General features: G+C 43.2%; 1 protein-coding gene and 2 non-coding genes across 4 annotated transcripts in view; 2 read left to right on the top strand and 1 right to left on the bottom strand.

The window, feature by feature from the left end:
• The window catches only part of LOC116694671 (E3 ubiquitin-protein ligase DTX4), a 28,151-nt gene extending 15,472 nt beyond the window's left edge, over nucleotides 1-12,679 (top strand). For both annotated transcript variants that reach the window (XM_032524482.1, XM_032524472.1), the window contains exons 4-12: nucleotides 45-904; nucleotides 8,337-8,398; nucleotides 8,544-8,705; nucleotides 8,878-8,939; nucleotides 9,065-9,231; nucleotides 9,321-9,474; nucleotides 9,558-9,647; nucleotides 9,859-9,957; nucleotides 10,055-12,679. In XM_032524482.1, coding sequence (XP_032380373.1) covers nucleotides 45-904; nucleotides 8,337-8,398; nucleotides 8,544-8,705; nucleotides 8,878-8,939; nucleotides 9,065-9,231; nucleotides 9,321-9,474; nucleotides 9,558-9,647; nucleotides 9,859-9,957; nucleotides 10,055-10,186 — 1,788 coding nt within the window. In that variant the 3' untranslated portion in view covers nucleotides 10,187-12,679. The remainder of the gene's footprint in view (nucleotides 1-44; nucleotides 905-8,336; nucleotides 8,399-8,543; nucleotides 8,706-8,877; nucleotides 8,940-9,064; nucleotides 9,232-9,320; nucleotides 9,475-9,557; nucleotides 9,648-9,858; nucleotides 9,958-10,054) is intronic.
• Nucleotides 12,680-14,004: 1,325 nt separating this feature from the next.
• Nucleotides 14,005-14,092, top strand: trnay-gua (transfer RNA tyrosine (anticodon GUA)). Its single transcript is given in 2 exon segments — nucleotides 14,005-14,041; nucleotides 14,057-14,092. It is a non-coding gene; the product is annotated as a tRNA-Tyr (tRNA).
• A 537-nt stretch (nucleotides 14,093-14,629) lies between these two features.
• On the bottom strand, nucleotides 14,630-14,701 carry trnae-cuc (transfer RNA glutamic acid (anticodon CUC)). The gene has a single exon. It is a non-coding gene; the product is annotated as a tRNA-Glu (tRNA).
• Nucleotides 14,702-19,398: the final 4,697 nt, after the last annotated feature.

Genomic DNA, 19,398 nt, shown 5'->3' with positions numbered 1-19,398 from the left:
AAATGTCATAAAAACATAAAATGTTGTGTTCTGCCCTCCTGCAGGTGAACAGACAGAGCCAGAGGTGTCGGAGGCTACAGAGACGTGCTGACATGGCCTACCCTCTAGTGTCCGGTCCTCTCCCAATACCAAAGGGAAGCGGTGCAGGAGGAGGCATAACAGGAGCCTTGCTGGGGGTTGGGGTGTCGGGGGCAAGCTCTTTCTACTCCAATGGGAGCTTACCGGCTACTGGATTGGGCCAACCTTGTTCCTGCCAGCAGTGCATGCTGGTTCTTAGTGTAAAGACCAATACAATAGGAGCAGGGATACAGACTCTAGGTAGACGCTCACTAACCATGCAGCGGCCCAAGAATTCAGCGGCCATTATCTCTAAACCTCTGAGTCCGTCTAAATCAGCCACTCTGGGGCGAGGTCAGCAGCAGAACTCCAACTCCAACTACTATCAGACGCTGCCGCATGGTCTTGCCATCTCCAAAAACACCGCCTCTCCAAGAAGGAACGCCCAGCTGTTTGCTCAGTCGCTGGCTGCACTCACCGCTGGAACCTCCACTCTGGGTATCTCCTCGTCTTCCAACAGGCCGCCTCCGCCATCCCTCCCGCCTCCTCAGCCTCCATCATCCAACCCTAACTTGATCCCTCCATCCATTCTTGCCAAGCACTCCTCATCTTCAGCCAACGAATCAGTGCCAACCGCCACTTTAATTACCCCTGCCAACAGCGTGACCACGCCCCCTTCTCCCGTGCCATCTCCGTCGCCGATGGTGATGAAGCCGCAGCGCCCACCGACGTCCGCAGCAACAGTGTGCCATGCCCCGTTGCCACAGAGATCAAGCTTAGCCGGGCTGAGCCGACCAGCATTACAGAGGATTGCGATGGCCCAGTCCAGAGCGCTCATAGCGTCAGGGTGAGTAAAATAAACCATGGATGTGATTTTTCCAGAATTTTTGACTGGAAACCCTTCTTCTGGGCTTCTATCAATCTTAAAACCTGAAACAAATGAGATTCTGTAGCACCAACCTCCATGTATGTGTGACCTTAAAATTCTAAACACATATGCTAAGGCCTGTTAAGTATGAACAAATGTAGATTAATGAGAACTCAAAGAATCTTCAATAAAATGTGAGCAAGGCCAAATTGTTATAAGTATGAGTTATAAAATATTAAACTGACCTTGTAGCTATTAATGTTGTGTTGCTGTTTGTGTGTGTGTGTGTGTGTGGTGTGTGTGTGTGTGTGTGTGTGTGTGTGTGTTGTGTGTGTGTGTGTGTGTGTGTGCGCGTGCATGTGCCATTGGTGTGTGTCAAAAGTCAGCCAAGCCTTCTGTGTGTTGTTGATCTGTAAAGTGGCATCTGTAGAGCAGAGGGGGAGGGGTGGAGGGGGGGCTCTATAAGAGGAAAGGCGAGCGAGTGTGAAGGCCATGGGTCAGCAGTACCTCCCTCTCTCTAAAACTATTTTTTGCATAGACATTTATGCGGTTTGAGCAGGGGTCAACCCAGACTTCCAGTTCACTGCATCACATTGGAAGCCACTGTGGAGACCTCAAGAAACATGTGAACAGACAAATTAAAAACACACGCGCTGTATTGAATTGCACTTTATACGTTAAAGGTGGACAAACAAAAACTGTAAATGTGCAAGCCTGTAAGCCCTATTCTCTGAAACATGAGAATCTCACTATGGGGAACAATCATATGGCGGTTTTCCACTGCGTGGTATCTACTCGACTCGCCTCGCCTCTACTCGCCTTTTTTGGTTTTCCATTACGAAAAAAAGTCCCTGGGACCTGCTACCAGGTACTTTTTTTAGTACTACCTCAGTCGAGGTTCCAAGCGAGCCGAGGCGATACCAAAAGGTGACGTGCAAACCTGCAGACCGCTGGTTGGTCGGAGAGAATCGTCACTTATGACTGCGTTGTTAGCAAACAAGAGTGCGGAGTGTGTGAACAAACGGGACATTTCAAACAAATCTAGCCGGACACACACAGATCATCCACTCTCTGCACTATTCTCACTTTTCAACTGTTTGGGCTACTAGCTGCTTCATGTCGTTTCCAATATTGCATACTGTTACTTTAAAAAACAAGACAATATATATAACAAAAGTTTTTATTTAGCTTTTCAAGTAGCGCATCAAACCCTCCCGTACTTCCCGGTCTTCTTTCTCTGCCCCCTGTGACAGTGTCCCCCCCGGCTCTGCTGTCCCACATGCATCCCAGTCGTTGTCATACACCTCTCCGTGACTCTCATAAAGATTATACGAAGCCCAGTAGGTCAGAACCAGAACCAGAGATTTCACCGGTCAGACATCGCCCACCAGACGGTCTGCGGCGGCGATTTTACAAAGCGTGAATGCTCTGAAAGACAAACAGTACACAGCACACATGTTGGTGTGTAATCATGGTTGCTAAAGTTCATGTGCTTTATATAGCGTATAGCAAATACTGACTGCGATGCTGAACACATGCAAATGTTAGCTAACGTTACCAGGAAAATTAACTTACCCTTTTGTGTCGGCGAACAACCGTCATGTCGACGTCTGAACTCCGTCAGAATTCCCAAACTCCCGTTTTTTTAGCGGTGATTTTTGTTGCTTCCTTCAGCTTCTTTTGAAACAAAACATTTCTTCTGGCTGCGGCAGGTAGCCGACGTGCTGTTGTGAGTCGCGCTGAAAATTACGTCATCACGCGTTGCTATGGTGACCAGCCACGCTGAGGCTTTACTCAATCTGCAATGGAAAACGGACACAGAATGGGCCGAGCCGAGCCGAGCCGAGCTGTTACCAGCAGTGGAAAAACGCCAAAATGCAAACACAACAAAGTGCCAGCGTTTCCCATTCTCCTCTCACACTGCTCTCCTCTCAGCCTAAATACTTCTAGTACCCTAAACCTCCTTCATCTTTTCCAATCATTCTCTAGCCCTCAACGTCCTCCTATTCTTCCCTGTCATCTCTTTTATCATATTTTTCTCTGACGTGAGCTAAGACTTTCCAGAAAAGCCTCTCAACAACTCGCTCCATGTTACTTTTGTCGCTCCTATTTCTACCTGCAGCTTTGCAAATCTGTGTTAAAATCCTATTTAAGCCATCTTACAGTGTTGCACTCATGTCAGTTGATTCCAATGAAAAAAAATGAAAAAGAAAAAAGTTCCATGATGTCATACAGCAGTGATTAAAGCCGTTTCATAAAAGCTTTCCCTTTCATTGGTTCAAACAACAACAGCTATGTGTTTCACCTTTCTTGTGAAACCTACACATTTATAGGAAGTAATGCTTTTCAATTCAAGTTTAGCACCAGAGACCAAAGAATGGGATTCTTGCTGAAAATCACTCTTAAACCAAAAGGTGGTTTTGAGATATAGACTCTGTCTGGTGTTCCCTGCCCCCTCCTCTCCCTCCCCGGCTACTCTCCTCCCTCCTCTCCCGTCGCGTCTCAGCAGTCTGGGCCCCTCAGAGCCTCATTGTTGGTCTCCACAGTAACCTTTGTTGGATTACCCAAGCCTGGGCTGCATTAGCAGCACAATGATGAGCCTCTGCTAGATTTCTCTTTTCCTTCCCCCTCTCTCTGCAATAACATATTTTTCTACCATTTCTTAACTTTTCTCTCCTGGCTCTTTTTCATTTAGTTCTCACTTTTTTATCTCTCTGGCCCTGCTTCCTTTTAGCAGCCTGTAGAGTTTTGGGCTACTTTAAAAAGAACTCTCCCAGTTAGTAAAGATGCCTTATTTGCAAGTCCAATTTATTAGACAATCATACAATTATTTATTAGGGTAGGTGGATTTTTGAGGTGGGTGCATGTGGTGGAATAGACCATCATATAGATACCAGTGCTGATCTTGTAGTATATTCATAATGGGAATATTTTTCATGTGGGGGAGAGGTAGACAATGATTCCACTCCAGTCAGTATTGTTTGCCAGACATCACATTTCAGACGAAGGGAAGTGTGTGTGTGTGTGTGTGTGTGTGTGTGTGTGTGTGTGTGTGTGTGTGTGTGTGTGTGTGTGTGTGTGTGTGTGTGTGTGTGTGTGTGTGTGTGTGTTACAGTCTCAGACTCAGACAGAACCCAATACAGCAGCGGATGGGAACGGGGTGGGGGTACAAGACAAAGAAACTAGTCAGCAAACTGTCAAAGATTGATCACACAGTGGTGCAAGAAATCAGGCCAACACCAGAGGGGGGGGGGACACACGTGCACACACACACACACACACTCCCACACACCGATGCCTGGCTGTGAAGGCATTTAACCAATGCACACGCACACACATTGCCCTCCCCTCTCACACATAGTAAATAGTGAGAATCCTAACGGTAGATGCAGTGTAGAATATGTGCTCTCTCAAGTTTCAGAGGGGGATTATAGGAATAAAACAAAGGGAGTGAATGAGCGGGGGAATGGTGTTTTGAGGGGGGGGGGACAGACTGCATACTCAGGAAAAGCAAATTAAGCAGAAAGGAGTGTGAGAAAGAGAGAGCTCCATAAAGATAAGAAGACAAGAAAAGAGGAACAGAAATGGGCAGTGAGAATGTGTAGGCACCTGTTTCAGAATCGGTTTTATTGGCCAAGTAAGGGTGTACACAAACAAGGAATTTTACTCCAGTTTTTTTACTCTTAATGCACAGTACTTTTGGTTCACCAACAAGTAAAGAGAGAGAGCAGTAACCACAGACAGGGGCAATTATTATCTATCTATATTTCATTCAAGGAAAATATCCAGAATGAATCCTTGGACAAAACTGAACCTTAAATTAAAGAGAAGAATGAAATAATGAGATAAGTTTAGAAGGTGAAAGCACACAGACAAATTTGACTTTGATAAATTCCCATACTAACTGTCTTGACTGTCAGTTTTCGCTTTGTGTAACTGCTTGGTGATAAAACAGGTTTGTGGGTATTGTAATATCTTGCATAATCAGCATGACTAGCATGTGATCATTGGCATTTCAACGTTGTACTAGTTCAGCGGGTTTTTTTTGAGTGCGTTTTTATGTCTTTGTTGGACAAAAGATCAGAGCAGGGTGACATGCAACAAAAGTCCTCAGCTGGACTCAAACTACTCTGTCAGCAACTTTTACCTGTAGGCCTCCGACACCCCATGCAGTGGGTTTTTAAACCCCTTGAATAAACAAAATAAAGGAGAAAATTGGATGTACTAGTGCAGTGTCCGTTCAGAACGGGTCAATTGCTTGACCTGTGGTGCCACAACAGCTATAGATTTATTATGTGTATATAAAACACATTGAATTATGTTACTATTTTAACTCATTGTAACTCAAAATAACTGGAGTGCTTTGGACCCCAAAGCACTACAAAATATGGCACTCAACTGTACACTACTTACTGTGTACTTCTACTTTAGAGGAAAACTCTGCATTTACCTCGCAGAGAAATGTTACTGGTTACTTTCTGGATTCAGATTTGACTTTTAACAATTGAAATTTTAACAATTAAAATATGATGCATCATTTTACATAAGAGGGCCAGTTCAGTTGCCGGGCTTCCATGGTAAATAATAATTTGTTCTTAATGACTTTCCTGGTTAAATAAAAAAAAAAAAATTTGCTGACGCCCATAAGTGTCCCACACACAGAAAAAAAAAGAGAAATAGATAGAGGTACAGGTTAAAAGGGATTAGTTTTGTATTAGTTTATACATTGTTTAACATATGTGTACATCCTTCTCTGTTTATTGACAAGATAAACTCCCAGGTTGCATTTAATATGCAGTATGATTTTAGGAAATGTCACACAGTCACTAAACACGGTCTACCGCTTTCTGTCACATCATATTATTTTTCCCCAAAGCAGACAATGTTTCCTTACAGCGTGTGTGACCATAAGAATGTGTGCAGCTGCATTATCTGCATGTCAATATGTGTGTGAGAATGTGTGGGAGTGTGTTATTGTCTGTTGTCTAAATGAGTCCAGCTGATGTCCATCTGGGCTCGAGGGAATAGGAGCAGCACAGGGACAGAGGGAGTGTGTGATCTTGTGGGAAGCGGGCGGAGTGTAGGAGGGAGGGTTTGAGGTTGCAGGGGGTCAAGAGACTTGACTCCCATTGAGGCGCCCCTACCAAGGCATGAATGGGATCTTCCTTCTTTTATTTTTCATTTTTTTTGAAGATTTTTGGCTGGACGGAAGAAAGGCTGTAAGGCCAGCCCTGTAAATGTGGAAGTCTGAAGCTGAGTGACTGAAGTTTGGAGTAGAATCAATAGTCTTTCGGTGGGGAGAGGGTTAAGACATAAAATAAACTGCCTGCTGTTATTAGACCCCCCCCCAATGTTGACAGTTACAAACCTTGATGGGACAGAATTAAGCCTAAACCAATTTCCAGCATCCACAACATGGCTGCAAGGGTTCACGTGACACAAGTGGTGTCATCTGTCCATGGCCATGGGGGTCTGTGTGCAACCCAAAGTGTATGACAAAATGTGTTAACATACCTATGTAGACACCCAATAAATTATGAATAGAACCGCGTGTACGTCCACTGTCCATGTCCATTTTAAAATTAAATAATATCCATGAAAACAAGACAATTATGTAAGTGATTTGAAGAAAGCTCTTTTTGTTCTGTAGCTCAGTTGTAGCAGTGTGGCTTGTGCGGGTTCTTTGTTTTGCTTTTTTCTGTAAAAATAGCACCCTTTATTTCACACACAAACTCATTCTCAGATACTCTTACCCTCATCCACACTGGCGCAAACTTAGACACACACGCCCCAATGAGTCATTCACTTGCGCGTCGTCATGTGTCACTGAGTGGGGTTAAGTAAAAGCAGCTTAGTGCACTGCCAGAAGGCCTGTTAAAGCTAAACCAACAACAGGAAACAACAGATCATCACCACACTCTGTCCTTCTGCCTGCCACACCGCCTAGACTAGTCTGTTAGTACGAGTGATTATGTATGCATTTAAATGAAGAGGGGCTTTGTTGCTTACCTTGCCCGGCAACTGGATTCTTGCAATATCACATATCTCACACAATAATCAATGTTGTCAATGCGTTTGTGTCCAAACAACCAGCAGTCCAAACCAATCAGCCTCCTGTGAGAAGCTGCTGGCAGCTACAGGCATGGTTTAGGCGTGTGTGACGGCCGTAACTGTTTGTTCAAATAACAATGGCGGACGTGATAAACAGATGGTTCATCCAATAGACTGTCAGGTATTTTTTTTCAAAGTGCTTGCCTTTTTTCAAACAGTTTCCAGTGCTGATTCTCAGAATGTTCTGTGTAACAAACCATCTGGTTCATCAGGTTACTTTGTTGCCTTCAGAGTGGAGGACTGTAGTGGTGAATGCTAGTATTCTTAGGTAGTGGGTTCAAGTCCAGCTCAAAGAAAGTTTTATATGGACTGTCTTCAAAAGAGTTTTCTATGTTGGAGTGTTTGTGTTCCTTCTTGAATCTTATCCTCCATTACTCCCTAGATAGAGAGTTGATCTTTAAATTCACTTACATGGTAACAACGACGCACTCCTTTTTGGCCAGTCTCAGATTTGAGTCAATAGCAGATCACAGCCTGCAGACATCCTCAACCATCAATCAGCAGTCATTTTATTATAGTGTGTGTGTGTGTGTGTGTGTGTGTGTGTGTGTGTGTGTGTGTGTGTGTGTGTGTGTGTGTGTGTGTGTGTGTGTGTATAGCCCTCAGGTCTATAAGTGTAGTCTATGATGGACCTGCCATTGATCACAGCTGAACAGCTGTGTTGGCAAATACAGCTGCTACCTTAGTAGTTTATCACCTGCCTTTGGAGTTTCAGGGAAAAACTCAACGCAGCACACAGCCACATATATAACCATATATATAACCTGTAAGACTCGGACCATGGCCGTCAAAAGGCTCTGAATTTAAGAAAAAGTAAAGCGTGTTTTTCACTTAGAGATGATGATGAAAATGAGGAAGTTGATGGGCTTTGTGACAAGGCAGGTAATCCACAGCAAGCAGCTGTAATGTGTCAGTCTCTGTGAGATCACTGAGAAGATGGAAACTGTGGATTAGCTCTCATAAACACACAGTCAGCCGGGCATAGTCATTGATACACTCTCTTGTTGCCGAACCAATTTGTACACTGAGAAACAGTGAGATACAAGCAGAGGAAGAGGATACATCACAGAGAGGGAACCCAGCCGCTTTGTGTATCTTATGACAATTTCTTTTTTCTATTTGTCAAACTTGGTAGTAAAATTGCGATCTCAAAAAACGATCAGTTTTTAATATACCCTGAGTGTATGGTAACGTTAAAGTATTTGCCTACTTTTTATGTCTAATCCGACATTGTCACTGTAGGTCTGTAAGGAGGTGTTGGAAATACACTGTACAGAACAGTTTGTTTGTTTTCTTGCAGTGTGCCCACCGTCCCAGTGAAGAACCTCAATGGATCCAGTCCTGTTCACCCTGCACTGGCAGGTAAATACCACACACTCACTAACCACTGGTGAAAGGTAGAAAAAGTTAAAATTATAATTAGTTTCTTCTGTAAATTTCAGAAGAAACCAAAGAGGAAGATCTTGTTTCTGTTCTAACCAGACTCAATTTCTCTGTTTAATTTCAGGGATCACAGGTATCCTAATGAGTGCTGCCGCTCTGCCGGTGTGTCTGACTAGACCTCCGAAACTGGTGCTACATCCTCCGCCTGTCAGCAAGAGTGACATCAAACCCGTGCCAGGCTTTGGCCACTGCTGCAGGAAGACCACCAAGAAACAGGCTCGCAAGGGTAAGCACTCAAGGGAAGACCAAGCACAGAAATACAGAAAAAGACAGTTCAAATGTATTAGTTGGATGGTTTCTGCCCTGGAAATGCATCAACACTCAGCAGGTCTTAACAACCTGGACTGTTTCTTGCCTTTCTTCCCCCTCCATCTGTTCCCTCTCCTTCCTGTCTACAGGTAAAACTCCAGAGGAGGTGGTAAAGAAGTACCTGCAGAAAGTAAAAAGTCCACCAGAGGAGGTATGTACAGCATTTGTAGCTATATATTTTATAGTGCTAACTCATAACGCATAATGTTGGTGTCACATTAAACAATATAGAATAATGACTTTCCCTCTTCTTTGCCTTTCCTTGTCTTTTCTTAGGACTGTACCATCTGTATGGAGCCGCTGGGGGGTCCATCTGGTTATAAGGGTCCAGGAGTGGGGCCTGTGTCTCGGGCAGAGTCAATCGGGCGACTAGCGCAGTGTGGACACCAGTACCATTTCCAGTGTTTGGTGGCCATGTATAATAATGGCAACAAGGACGGCAGGTAGGTTAGAGACAGAGAGACCATTACTCTTCATTGTCTCTCAACTGTTTTGCAAATAATCAAAATGTATTTGTTCTCTCTCTTTGCAGTCTTCAGTGTCCCACCTGTAAAACCATCTACGGCGTAAAGACAGGTAACCAGCCGGCAGGGAAGATGGAGTACCACGTGATCCCTCACTCTCTACCAGGACATCCTGACTGCAAAACCATACGCATTATCTACAATATACCACCAGGCCTTCAGGTACTCAATAGAACTGGGCTGACACTAATGTCAGTGATCGTTAAGAGTCCTTTCTAATAACAATCCTCTCCCTCTTCTTTCAGGGACCAGAGCATCCGAACCCAGGGAAGCCATTCACTGCCAGAGGCTTTCCCCGACACTGCTACCTCCCAGACAGCGAGAGAGGACGCAAGGTAAACACAAACACTGTGATGTCACAGACACCCATACGCAGGAATGGATTGGCCATCGGGATATTTCTGTGGGCTGATGGGGCAACTTTTTTTTTCTTCGGCCCAAAGAGATAAGAGAGATCACATTATTGGCTAACTTGTATGTCTTTCACATGATGGTAAACCTTTTTCTCTCATCTTATTTATTTTAATCCCCCCCCTCCCCCTCCAGGTACTGAGACTGCTCCTGGTAGCCTGGGACCGCAGGTTGATCTTCTCAGTTGGGACTTCCAGCACTACTGGAGAGTCCGACACCGTTATCTGGAACGAGGTACATACACAATAACATCAGACTGTTGTGTGTGATATATGCACCTCAGGTTTGTTGAAACCCAAAGAAAAGAAAACATCTTTTCTCTTTCTTCAAGGTCCACCATAAGACAGAGTTTGGCTCAAACCTGACAGGCCATGGCTTCCCCGACCCCGGACACCTCGACAACGTCCTGGAAGAGCTCCGAGCTCAGGGCATCACAGAGGATGACGGACTGATGGAAAAGTGATAGGACAAGTGACCGGGACAGCGAAGAAGAGTGGAAGGAGAACAGAGAGCAGAGAAGGAGAACATTGAAAGAGGAGGTCCGGGGCCGAGACACACTCTCTCTGCCAGCACTTAAAAGGGGTGCAGGGGGACTTTTGGGGTTACAGAAGACACTGATTTTGTTTTGTAGAGGGAACCACTTTTCAAGATGTTGATTGAGTCAATGCTGGGTTTGCCTGTCAATACAAGTTAGCCCAAACTTCACCATTTTCAAGCAAGCACATCAATAGCAGTGGGAAAGACTTTGAGAAAGCTGCAGCACAGAAAGAAAAGCAACTCAGAAAGAGGAGGAAGCTGAGAAACAAGCAGAAAGAATGATGGCCCTCATGGTTTTAGCTTTTAGACAGCTAGGTACTAAATGTCAACTAGTGAGAATGATGTGGTACTAATATTTAGGACAAACAAGTTCACTTTACTGAGGGAGAGTAACCAGGAACAGAAAGTAAATTTTAGAGCAGTTCAATGAAAACTGGGAGAGAAGGGACAAAGAGAGAAAGAAGTTGGAGCAGTGGGGGAGGGGACAGAAGGAGGGAATGCAGGAATAATGTAGCAGAAAGAGACAACGATGGTGTACGGATGTAGCGTAGGATAGGAGTAAAGTAAAATTAACTTGTATGGTACTTAACAGGTACATTGGCTATTATTTAAAACACAAGGAAACCAAGAGTGATGAAGGGAAAGTGTGACGACTGTTTGCTTTGTTCAAACCACCTGCTTGTTTGTGGTTGGAGTTTAGTGCTGTTGCTCCCTCTTGTGGTGTGCTAACCTAACCCTGAGGTGTAGCCTCGACCTGCAAGCTACTGGAACAATGTTGCTATGAGTTATCCACCTGTGTTACTTTTGATCATTGTTGCTATAATCCTCATTTAACGTCATTCCATACTTTACCTCCTTCTTTTGACTTGATGGGTGTCTATATGATCTCACCTCTGTATGTTAATGATTGTGTGTGTGTAATGACAAAAGACCAAACTAAGGCCTAGTCATTTGGGCCTATTTGGAGTCTTACTATTGAGCCAAGTTAACCTTAGATACACAGGTACTAGTATTTACTGATATATCTTTTTTGTCCATTTTTGACAGCTTTGACCCATGGTTTACGGGGATGTAAATGCTGTTGTATCCTGTTACAGTGTGGCACCAGTGAGAGTATGAGTGGTATGAGGGTATGAGGGTTGGGGAGGATGGAGAGGACAAGAGTTACCCTGACATGCCTGGTCAAACACATAGTACTACTGAGGAGAAAAACCCTCAATATTCAAATGAATTCAAGTTGACAACTTGTCAAGGACACTGAGATTGGTATTGTTAGTGTGATGTTAGTAACTAGTACCCACAGTAAACATTATCCAACACACTAAACAGGCATGTAATTACATGTATGTTTAATCAAAGATATTTACAGTAATAAAGGCTATTTCCTCATTTTGACTTGAGAAGGTGAATTACAAGTCCCAAAAACTAGTTTTAGACCAACTACAGGAAACATATCACAACAGGACTTGCTCCTGATTGGCTGACATCACTTAGAAAATAGCTGAAATCTGTCCAATGAGGCCAGTTTGCTGCATCTGAACAGGAAGGCTGGGTTAACCTCATTAAAGTCAAATGAGCTGCTATGTAGGCCAATCAGCAATATGAGTTCTTTCTGTAAGGATGTCACAATTCATGCGAGAATTTGAATGAATAATGATAATAATCATGAATAATAATGAATAATTATTATTGTAGCTGTTTTGCAGCTTTATTAGACAAAATATCATAAAGAGCATTATTTTGCACTTGCACCATAGGAGCAGTGTGTTCGGAAAAAGCCAACTTGTAAAGGATACACAATATGGGCCCTTTAATTGGTGACTTGTTGGTATCAGCAGTGTGATTCTTCTCTCAACAACATTAAAAAAAACTCTCCTCTAACTTACCTCTACCTCTTCACACTGCCCAGTCTTTGAGTTGGGTCTGTAAATGACCCCTTATCACAAAGTGTGTGGGTGGGTGTGCATGTGTGTCTCTGTCTGTCTGTGTGTGTTTGAGAAAGAGAATTTATACACTATATGGTATACTACCAACATGCTCCAAGTTTACGATATTGTTTTGGTACTCCATGGGAATCACATCATCACATCATCTTTTAACTCTGATGATGATGGATGATGGTACTCCCTTCTTTATTATGTTATTTTATTATGAAATGTAGTTACACCTTTGTTTTTTAATAGCATTTCTTTTCACACTATTAGAGTAAACTGCCTTTTCATTCAGTATGTTTATGTTGTATTAATTATGCCTGTTTTCATTTGTTACAATTGGTTTACAAAGGCAGTATTGTTAAATACATTGTCTTTTTTTCAATGTGTAAAGAAGTTAAGCTGATTCGTGTCATCTTTTCTTTGGAAAAGGAATTTGATGGTAGACTTTTATTTGAGTGTGAAATGTAATAATTTCAATAGCAAGTCAAAACCTTATACACTTGCTCTTCTGTGAAGTAAATAATACTTTTATTTTCTACATATCATCTATCCTGCTACTGTTCTGTATTGATGTCCAAATGAAGACTGATGAAGCATTTTCTTTATTTTCTGCGCCCAGTAGATGGCGCTCTCTGTTCAACAAGGTTGGAAAACACACTATTGCCAAATTCCGTCTTTTTCTTGAAACCAAAACGCCATCTAGTGGGGTCAACAAATACAACCAATGGTAAAGCTTCATTTGGATATCGCTACAGTTCTGCACTGAGCCTTTACCTGCCTACCAGGGCTCTCCACAGTTGGGACCCTGAAAGGTTTCGTAGCAGATGTGTTGATGGACATTATGGTCTTAGGATTATGTCCGCCCCTCTTTAAGCAGCTGAATGGTTCAAGTGCAGGTGGCATGATGAAAATTGTTATTTTAAACATTGTGAAATACAATAAAATCCCAATTTACTCCTGTGTTGTTGCAGTTGTCTTGCTCTGTTGGCCCTAAACACTGCACAATGACTTGGGAAAAGAGATTTTGTATGATGAGTAAATCACCTGATTGTTGATTTTGATGTTTTTATTTCTAAAAATGAAATTTAAATAAATGTTTTTATTACTATTTCTCTTGACTTGATGAATTGAGTCTGATTCGGCCATGCAGGGTTAAAAAAGTGTCCAATCAATTATTAACTCGTACCTCAAGTACTCTGGAAGAGCATCAGTAGTTGATTTAAAGGTTTTTAATCAATAGTGTGCAGTGTCTGAAGCCATGTGAGCAATGTAGCTAACAGATATAGTGTAAGGTATTTTAAATCACCATTTTAGTTTTTCCCCTTATTTAAATGTGAATTTCTTTACCATCACCAGTTTTTATTCCTACTGAAGCCGATATCTTCTCCAAACGTCTGAAAACTTCATGAAGCATTTTTATTATTTTGTCTGCCTACTTGATGGCACTCTCTGTTCAACAAAGGGTTCAAAACCCCTTGAATTGCCATTCCTCGAGCCCTTTTCCTTAAACCAAGAGTGCAACAACAAATACCACTTAATGACGCTTCATTTGGACATTACTCGGTTTAAGGTCCTTCCATGATATTTTCTTCTTATGTGTGAGTGATGTAAGGAAAAAGGTGAGCTGTGCTGGTATGAAGAGAGAGGGAGAGAGAGCATCAACAGCAAGTGTACATTGCAAAAATAACTGCTGGAATACATATGATTAATACAATAAAAAGAAAATAAATGAAACCTCTTGATATTCAGTTTCTCGTATATGTTCAGTAGCTTGAGAAAACATGTTTATGGAAAAAGGTGAATATGTACCCCTTCGATAGCTCAGTTGGTAGAGCGGAGGACTGTAGGTGTTTATAACAGTGATCCTTAGGTCGCTGGTTCAAATCCGGCTCGAAGGAGGATGTCATTTTTCAATGGTAGTATATCAGGTCACTTTGAGCTGCACGGAATTGCACCCCGTTTTATAAGACTCAACAAATATTACTCTACCCCGCTGCTCCAAATTTATCCGCCCTTCCACAATAATAATAATAATTATAATAATATTAACTAAACTAAATAATACTTTAAATATAAACAAATGCTCAATGTATCTGCCCTATCTGTCTCTAAAGAAGAAACTGCAGAAAAACAATGTGAGGGAGGTGTGGACTGGGATGAAAGAGATTACCAGGTCTGGGTGTTGAGGTAACATACACTAGGCAGCCGTAAGAGAGCAAACGGACTCACCTGTTACATTAAAGGCCCTGACACACCAAGCCAACGGCCGCCGACGGCGCGGATTTCTTAGCATGTACACCTTTAATCCCTCAATTCCCAAAAGTTATGCAAGACAAACATTAGTTTCAAAAACGTGCTACGTTTTAATGTATTATATTAACCAGAGGGAAGCTTGAAAGTCAACTGAACAGTTGTAATACAACCTTAAAAATAAGTTCCCTGACCGGGAATCGAACCCGGGCCGCGGCGGTGAGAGCGCCGAATCCTAACCACTAGACCACCAGGGAGAGGTGCACATGAGTAAGTCTATGTCTATCAAATTCCTAGAGGTTGCAAGTTTTACTGTCTATAAAGTTGGGATTTTGATTGACATAATCTTATAAATTGTTTACATCTGATAGTTTTTTCTTAAGCCCTAACTATGATATTTAATGAACATCTGTACATATTCCATGACTGTTATGACTCTTAGTTGACACAGAACGACAACATCACATCATAACTTTGCTCATCACATTTTTGCTAACTTGGGCTCCTTATTTAATTTAATTATCATGTAATAATAATTACACAAAAAATCATTGTCAACAATAAAGCTATAATATGCAGTGTTATCCTAAAAAAAACAATGTAGGCTAGCCTATATAAGTGCGCAGTAGCTTTACCAATGTCACACTGGCATTAAGGAATTTTGGAAGTGTCCTCTCATCCGCATGCCAAATTATCCTTTCTATCAGCCATTGGCAGGAGACCAGCCTGTTATTTACAGTAGCTTGATTGACATTTTGTCCCATCCGCATTCCCTATCTGCCTCTGAAGGCCAAACTTCAAAAAAACAATGTGAGGGAGGTGTGGACAGGGATGAAAGAGATTAGTAACAGTTACTTTAAAAACCCTGACACACCAAGCCGACAGCCACCGACGACCGCCGCCTAGCGCCACCGATCAGTCGCATGCGTGAATGTGTTTCCCCTTCGATAGCTCAGTTGGTCAGGAGTATATGGCTGCAGCCTGGAGCGTCCCATGTCATCCGTCCCGTCTCATGCGGTCCCGTGTCATGCGGAGTTGTGTCCAACGATAAATCCAGAGGGTCAAAAATGCGAAATCGCGAATAATTTTCCAGATGGAGTCACGGGTAAATTCGTGACCACATTTGTTGCAATCAATTGAAAAAACATTAATAACTGTTAAAGTAACAATTTTGCCACATATATAGTTTGCTAATTTCTGAATGTTATGCTTGTGTTGACAAGATAAATGCAGACTATCGTCTGGGATAAAATAAGCCTGTGTCAACTATCATGAATAAAATACTTTTAATATTTGGTGTTTTTTTGACGTTTAGTTAAAAAAAACACCAAATATTAAAAGTATTTTATTCATTTGCATGATTGCCGTTATGTGTTTTTTTTGTAACTAAACATGTCTATAAGATAAATGCCGACTATCATACTGATGAATAAAAACACTAAAATATGTTGTCTATAAAATAAATGCAGATATAGGCAAACTAAAAAAATCCTTCTGCCATCCCCGAGTTTCTACTTTTCAAAATAAAAGCTTTGCAAACTGGAATAAAATACTAGAATCTCTCTTACTTTTCAAAGTAAAAGCTCACGTCAACTATCATGCTAATGAATGAAATATATATATTTTTTTAAATATTTAAATTATATGTCAGTCTCTTAAATAAATTCAGATCATAGAAAAACTAAAAAATTCCTTCTATAGCTGCAACTTGGATCAAAGTTGCAGCTATAGAAGGAATTTCTCTCCCGACAGAGTTCAAGCATTTGGTTTTGTTTTTAATTTTTTTTTCCCCTTTTCATACAAAAGCTAGCCTACAACACAAAATACAATAGAACCGCTGGCGGAAGTGGAAGAAAAATCAATCGCATCCTGGCCCAAGACCGTGGCAGCAGAGATACGCAGTCAAATTCAGGACGGGTCCCAGAGACCCGATAACATTCTGCCCCGGAGCCCAGAGACCCGACAGCCGAGGCCGCGGTAGTAGAAAAATACATCCGCATTCTGCCCCGGATCCCAGAGACCCAACAGCATTCTGCCCCGGGTCACAGAGACCCAACAGCATTCTGCCCCGGGTCCCAGAGACCCAACAGCATTCTGCCCCGGGTCACAGAGACCCAACAGCATTCTGCCCCGGATCCCAGAGACCCAACAGCATTCTGCCCCGGGTCACAGAGACCCAACAGCATTCTGCCCCGGGTCCCAGAGACCCAACAGCATTCTGCCCCGGTCACAGAGACCCAACAGCATTCTGCCCCGGATCACCCGAGACCCAACAGCATTCTGCCCCGGGTCCAGAGACCCAACAGCATTCTGCCCCGGGTCACAGAGACCCAACAGCATTCTGCCCCGGGTCCAGAGACCCAACAGCATTCTGCCCCGGGTCACAGAGACCCAACAGCATTCTGCCCCGGGTCACAGAGACCCAACAGCATTCTGCCCCGGGTCCCAGAGACCCAACAGCATTCTGCCCCGGGTCACAGAGACCCAACAGCATTCTGCCCCGGGTCCCAGAGACCCCAACTAGCCCCTTCTGCCCCGGGTCCCAGAGACCCAACAGCATTCTGCCCCGGGTCCCAGAGACCCAACAGCATTCTGCCCGGGTCACAGAGACCCAACAGCATTCTGCCCCGGGTCCCAGAGACCCGACAGCCGAGGCCGCGGTAAATACATCCTCATTCTGCCCCGGGTCCCAGAGACCCAACAGCATTCTGCCCCGGGTCACAGAGACCCAACAGCATTCTTCCCCGGGTCCCAGAGACCCGACAGCCGAGGCCGCGGTAAATACATCCGCATTCTGCCCCGGGTCCCAGAGACCCAACAGCATTCTGCCCCGGGTCACAGAGACCCAACAGCATTCTGCCCCGGGTCACAGAGACCCAACAGCATTCTTCCCCGGGTCACAGAGACCCAACAGCATTCTGCCCTGGGTCACAGAGAGCCGACAGCCGAGGCAGCGCCAGTAGATCGATACAGTCGAATGCTCTCGCCATGCTGATAAGCAGTTGTATTTGCATATGTCCCGGTGAAGTGTGAAAACAATATAGGCCTAGAATATAAAATTAAAAAGTCTAGGAAAGAGTGTAACATGTTTATTTTTGTAGTCTTGTTGTTGTGTGTGCAGATCGTGGATTTCTCCTTAGAAAATGCTGCCGTTAGTTGGCAGAAACGTTATATGGAACAATACAACCATAATCAGAAATGAGCAAACTATATATGTGGCAAAATTGTTACTTTAACAGTTATTAACGTTTTTTCAATTGATTGTAACAAATGTGGTCACGAATTTACCCGTGACTCCATCTGGAAAATTATTCGCGATTTCGTATTTTTGACCCTCTGAATTTACTGTTGGACACAACTCCGCATGAGACGGGACCGCATGAGACGGGACGGATGACATGGGACGCTCCAGGCTGCAGCCATACCCATCACCAGTTGGTTGAACAGAGGACTGTAGATGACTATGGCGGTGATCCTTAGGTCGCTGGTTCAAATCCGGCTTGAAGGAGGTAACTTTTTCCCATAGCAGCATATCTTCTTGTCATTTTTGAGCTGCACGGGATTGTGCCCCATTTTATAAGACTCAACAAATTATTACTCTACCCTTCTTCTCCAAATGTATCCGCCCTTACACCATAAAATAGAACATGATAACAATACTTTAAAAATTAACAAATGCTCAATGTATCTTCAGCTGACTGCCAAGTACCACATACGTTTTGCACATGCGTGCAGGAAATAACATAGTCCCTATGTGCAATGTCAGGAAATACGGATGAAAGTTGGACTCTCCAAGCAAAGCAGTTAAATGGTATTTCACACTGGACCTGGCAAGTGGCTATTGGTAGGTGGAGATGGAACTCTCTGACAGAGAGAAGACTGCCTTCACAAAACCCTTCGGCCTGTAGATGCCATTTGGCCTGTGCAACACCCCAGCCACGTTTCAAAGGTTGATGCAACACTGCTTTGGAAACATGGGAAATGACTTACGGTTCACTTATGTGGATGACCTGGTGATGTTTTCCCCTGATTTTAACAGTCATGTGCTCGAACTGGAGGAGGTTTATCGGCGGCTCCAACAGCATGGACTGAGGTTCCAGCCCAAAAATCTTTTCTTGGCTTTGCTGACTATTATCAATGTTTCATACTTGCCTTCTCCAAGATTGCAGCACCATTGAATGCCCTGACACATGGTACTGCTGCACATGAGAAGAAGACCGCTCCAGTTAGCTTGTCTTCAGAGTGCCAGCAAGCCTTCAACCAGTTGAAATAGCCCTAGTAAATGCATTTGTTCTGGCATATCCTGACTTCTCTCTCCTTTTTAGGCTGTTTACAGCTGCCAGTTTGAGTGCTAGCACAGGTACAGGGAGACAAGAGTGAGTAATTGCCTATGCCAGCTGCACGACCAGAACTATAGCACCTTTCACTTTTGAGCTGGAACTGCTGGCCCTCAAATGGGCAGTCACAGAAAAGTTTCAAGACTATCTCTGTGTTGCAAAATTCACTATTTTCACAGAAAACAACCCTTTGGTGCACCTTGGTGTGCCCGGCTTAGAGCAGTGGAACAACAATGGGGGGACCAATTGGCAAATTTCAAGTACACCCTCAACTACCGCTCAGGTACACAAAACAAAAATGTGGATTCTTTGTCTAGATTGCCTGAACAAAAGAGGGGTGAAGAGTGGTAGCCTACAGGTGTTCCACAGGGGAATGTCATATTCATGTCACTTACAGAAGTTTTCCTTTGACTCTGCACTTGTTGGGTGTATAAGGAATGAACTGGATGGAGAGTACAGAACGCTGATGGACATATGAAATTTCCCAATTTGGAATCAATGAATTATATCTTATCTAATCTAATTTAATCTTTGTTTTCTATTTCCCATATATGTGATGAGGATGTCCCAAAGATGTGCAGTAAACTGTATGAAAAATGGGTTGGGGAACTTTCCAG

The sequence above is a fragment of the Etheostoma spectabile genome, chromosome 2, assembly GCF_008692095.1.
Source record: "Etheostoma spectabile isolate EspeVRDwgs_2016 chromosome 2, UIUC_Espe_1.0, whole genome shotgun sequence".
Classification (NCBI taxonomy): domain Eukaryota; kingdom Metazoa; phylum Chordata; class Actinopteri; order Perciformes; family Percidae; genus Etheostoma; species Etheostoma spectabile.
This window is presented reverse-complemented; position numbering and strand designations above follow the sequence as displayed.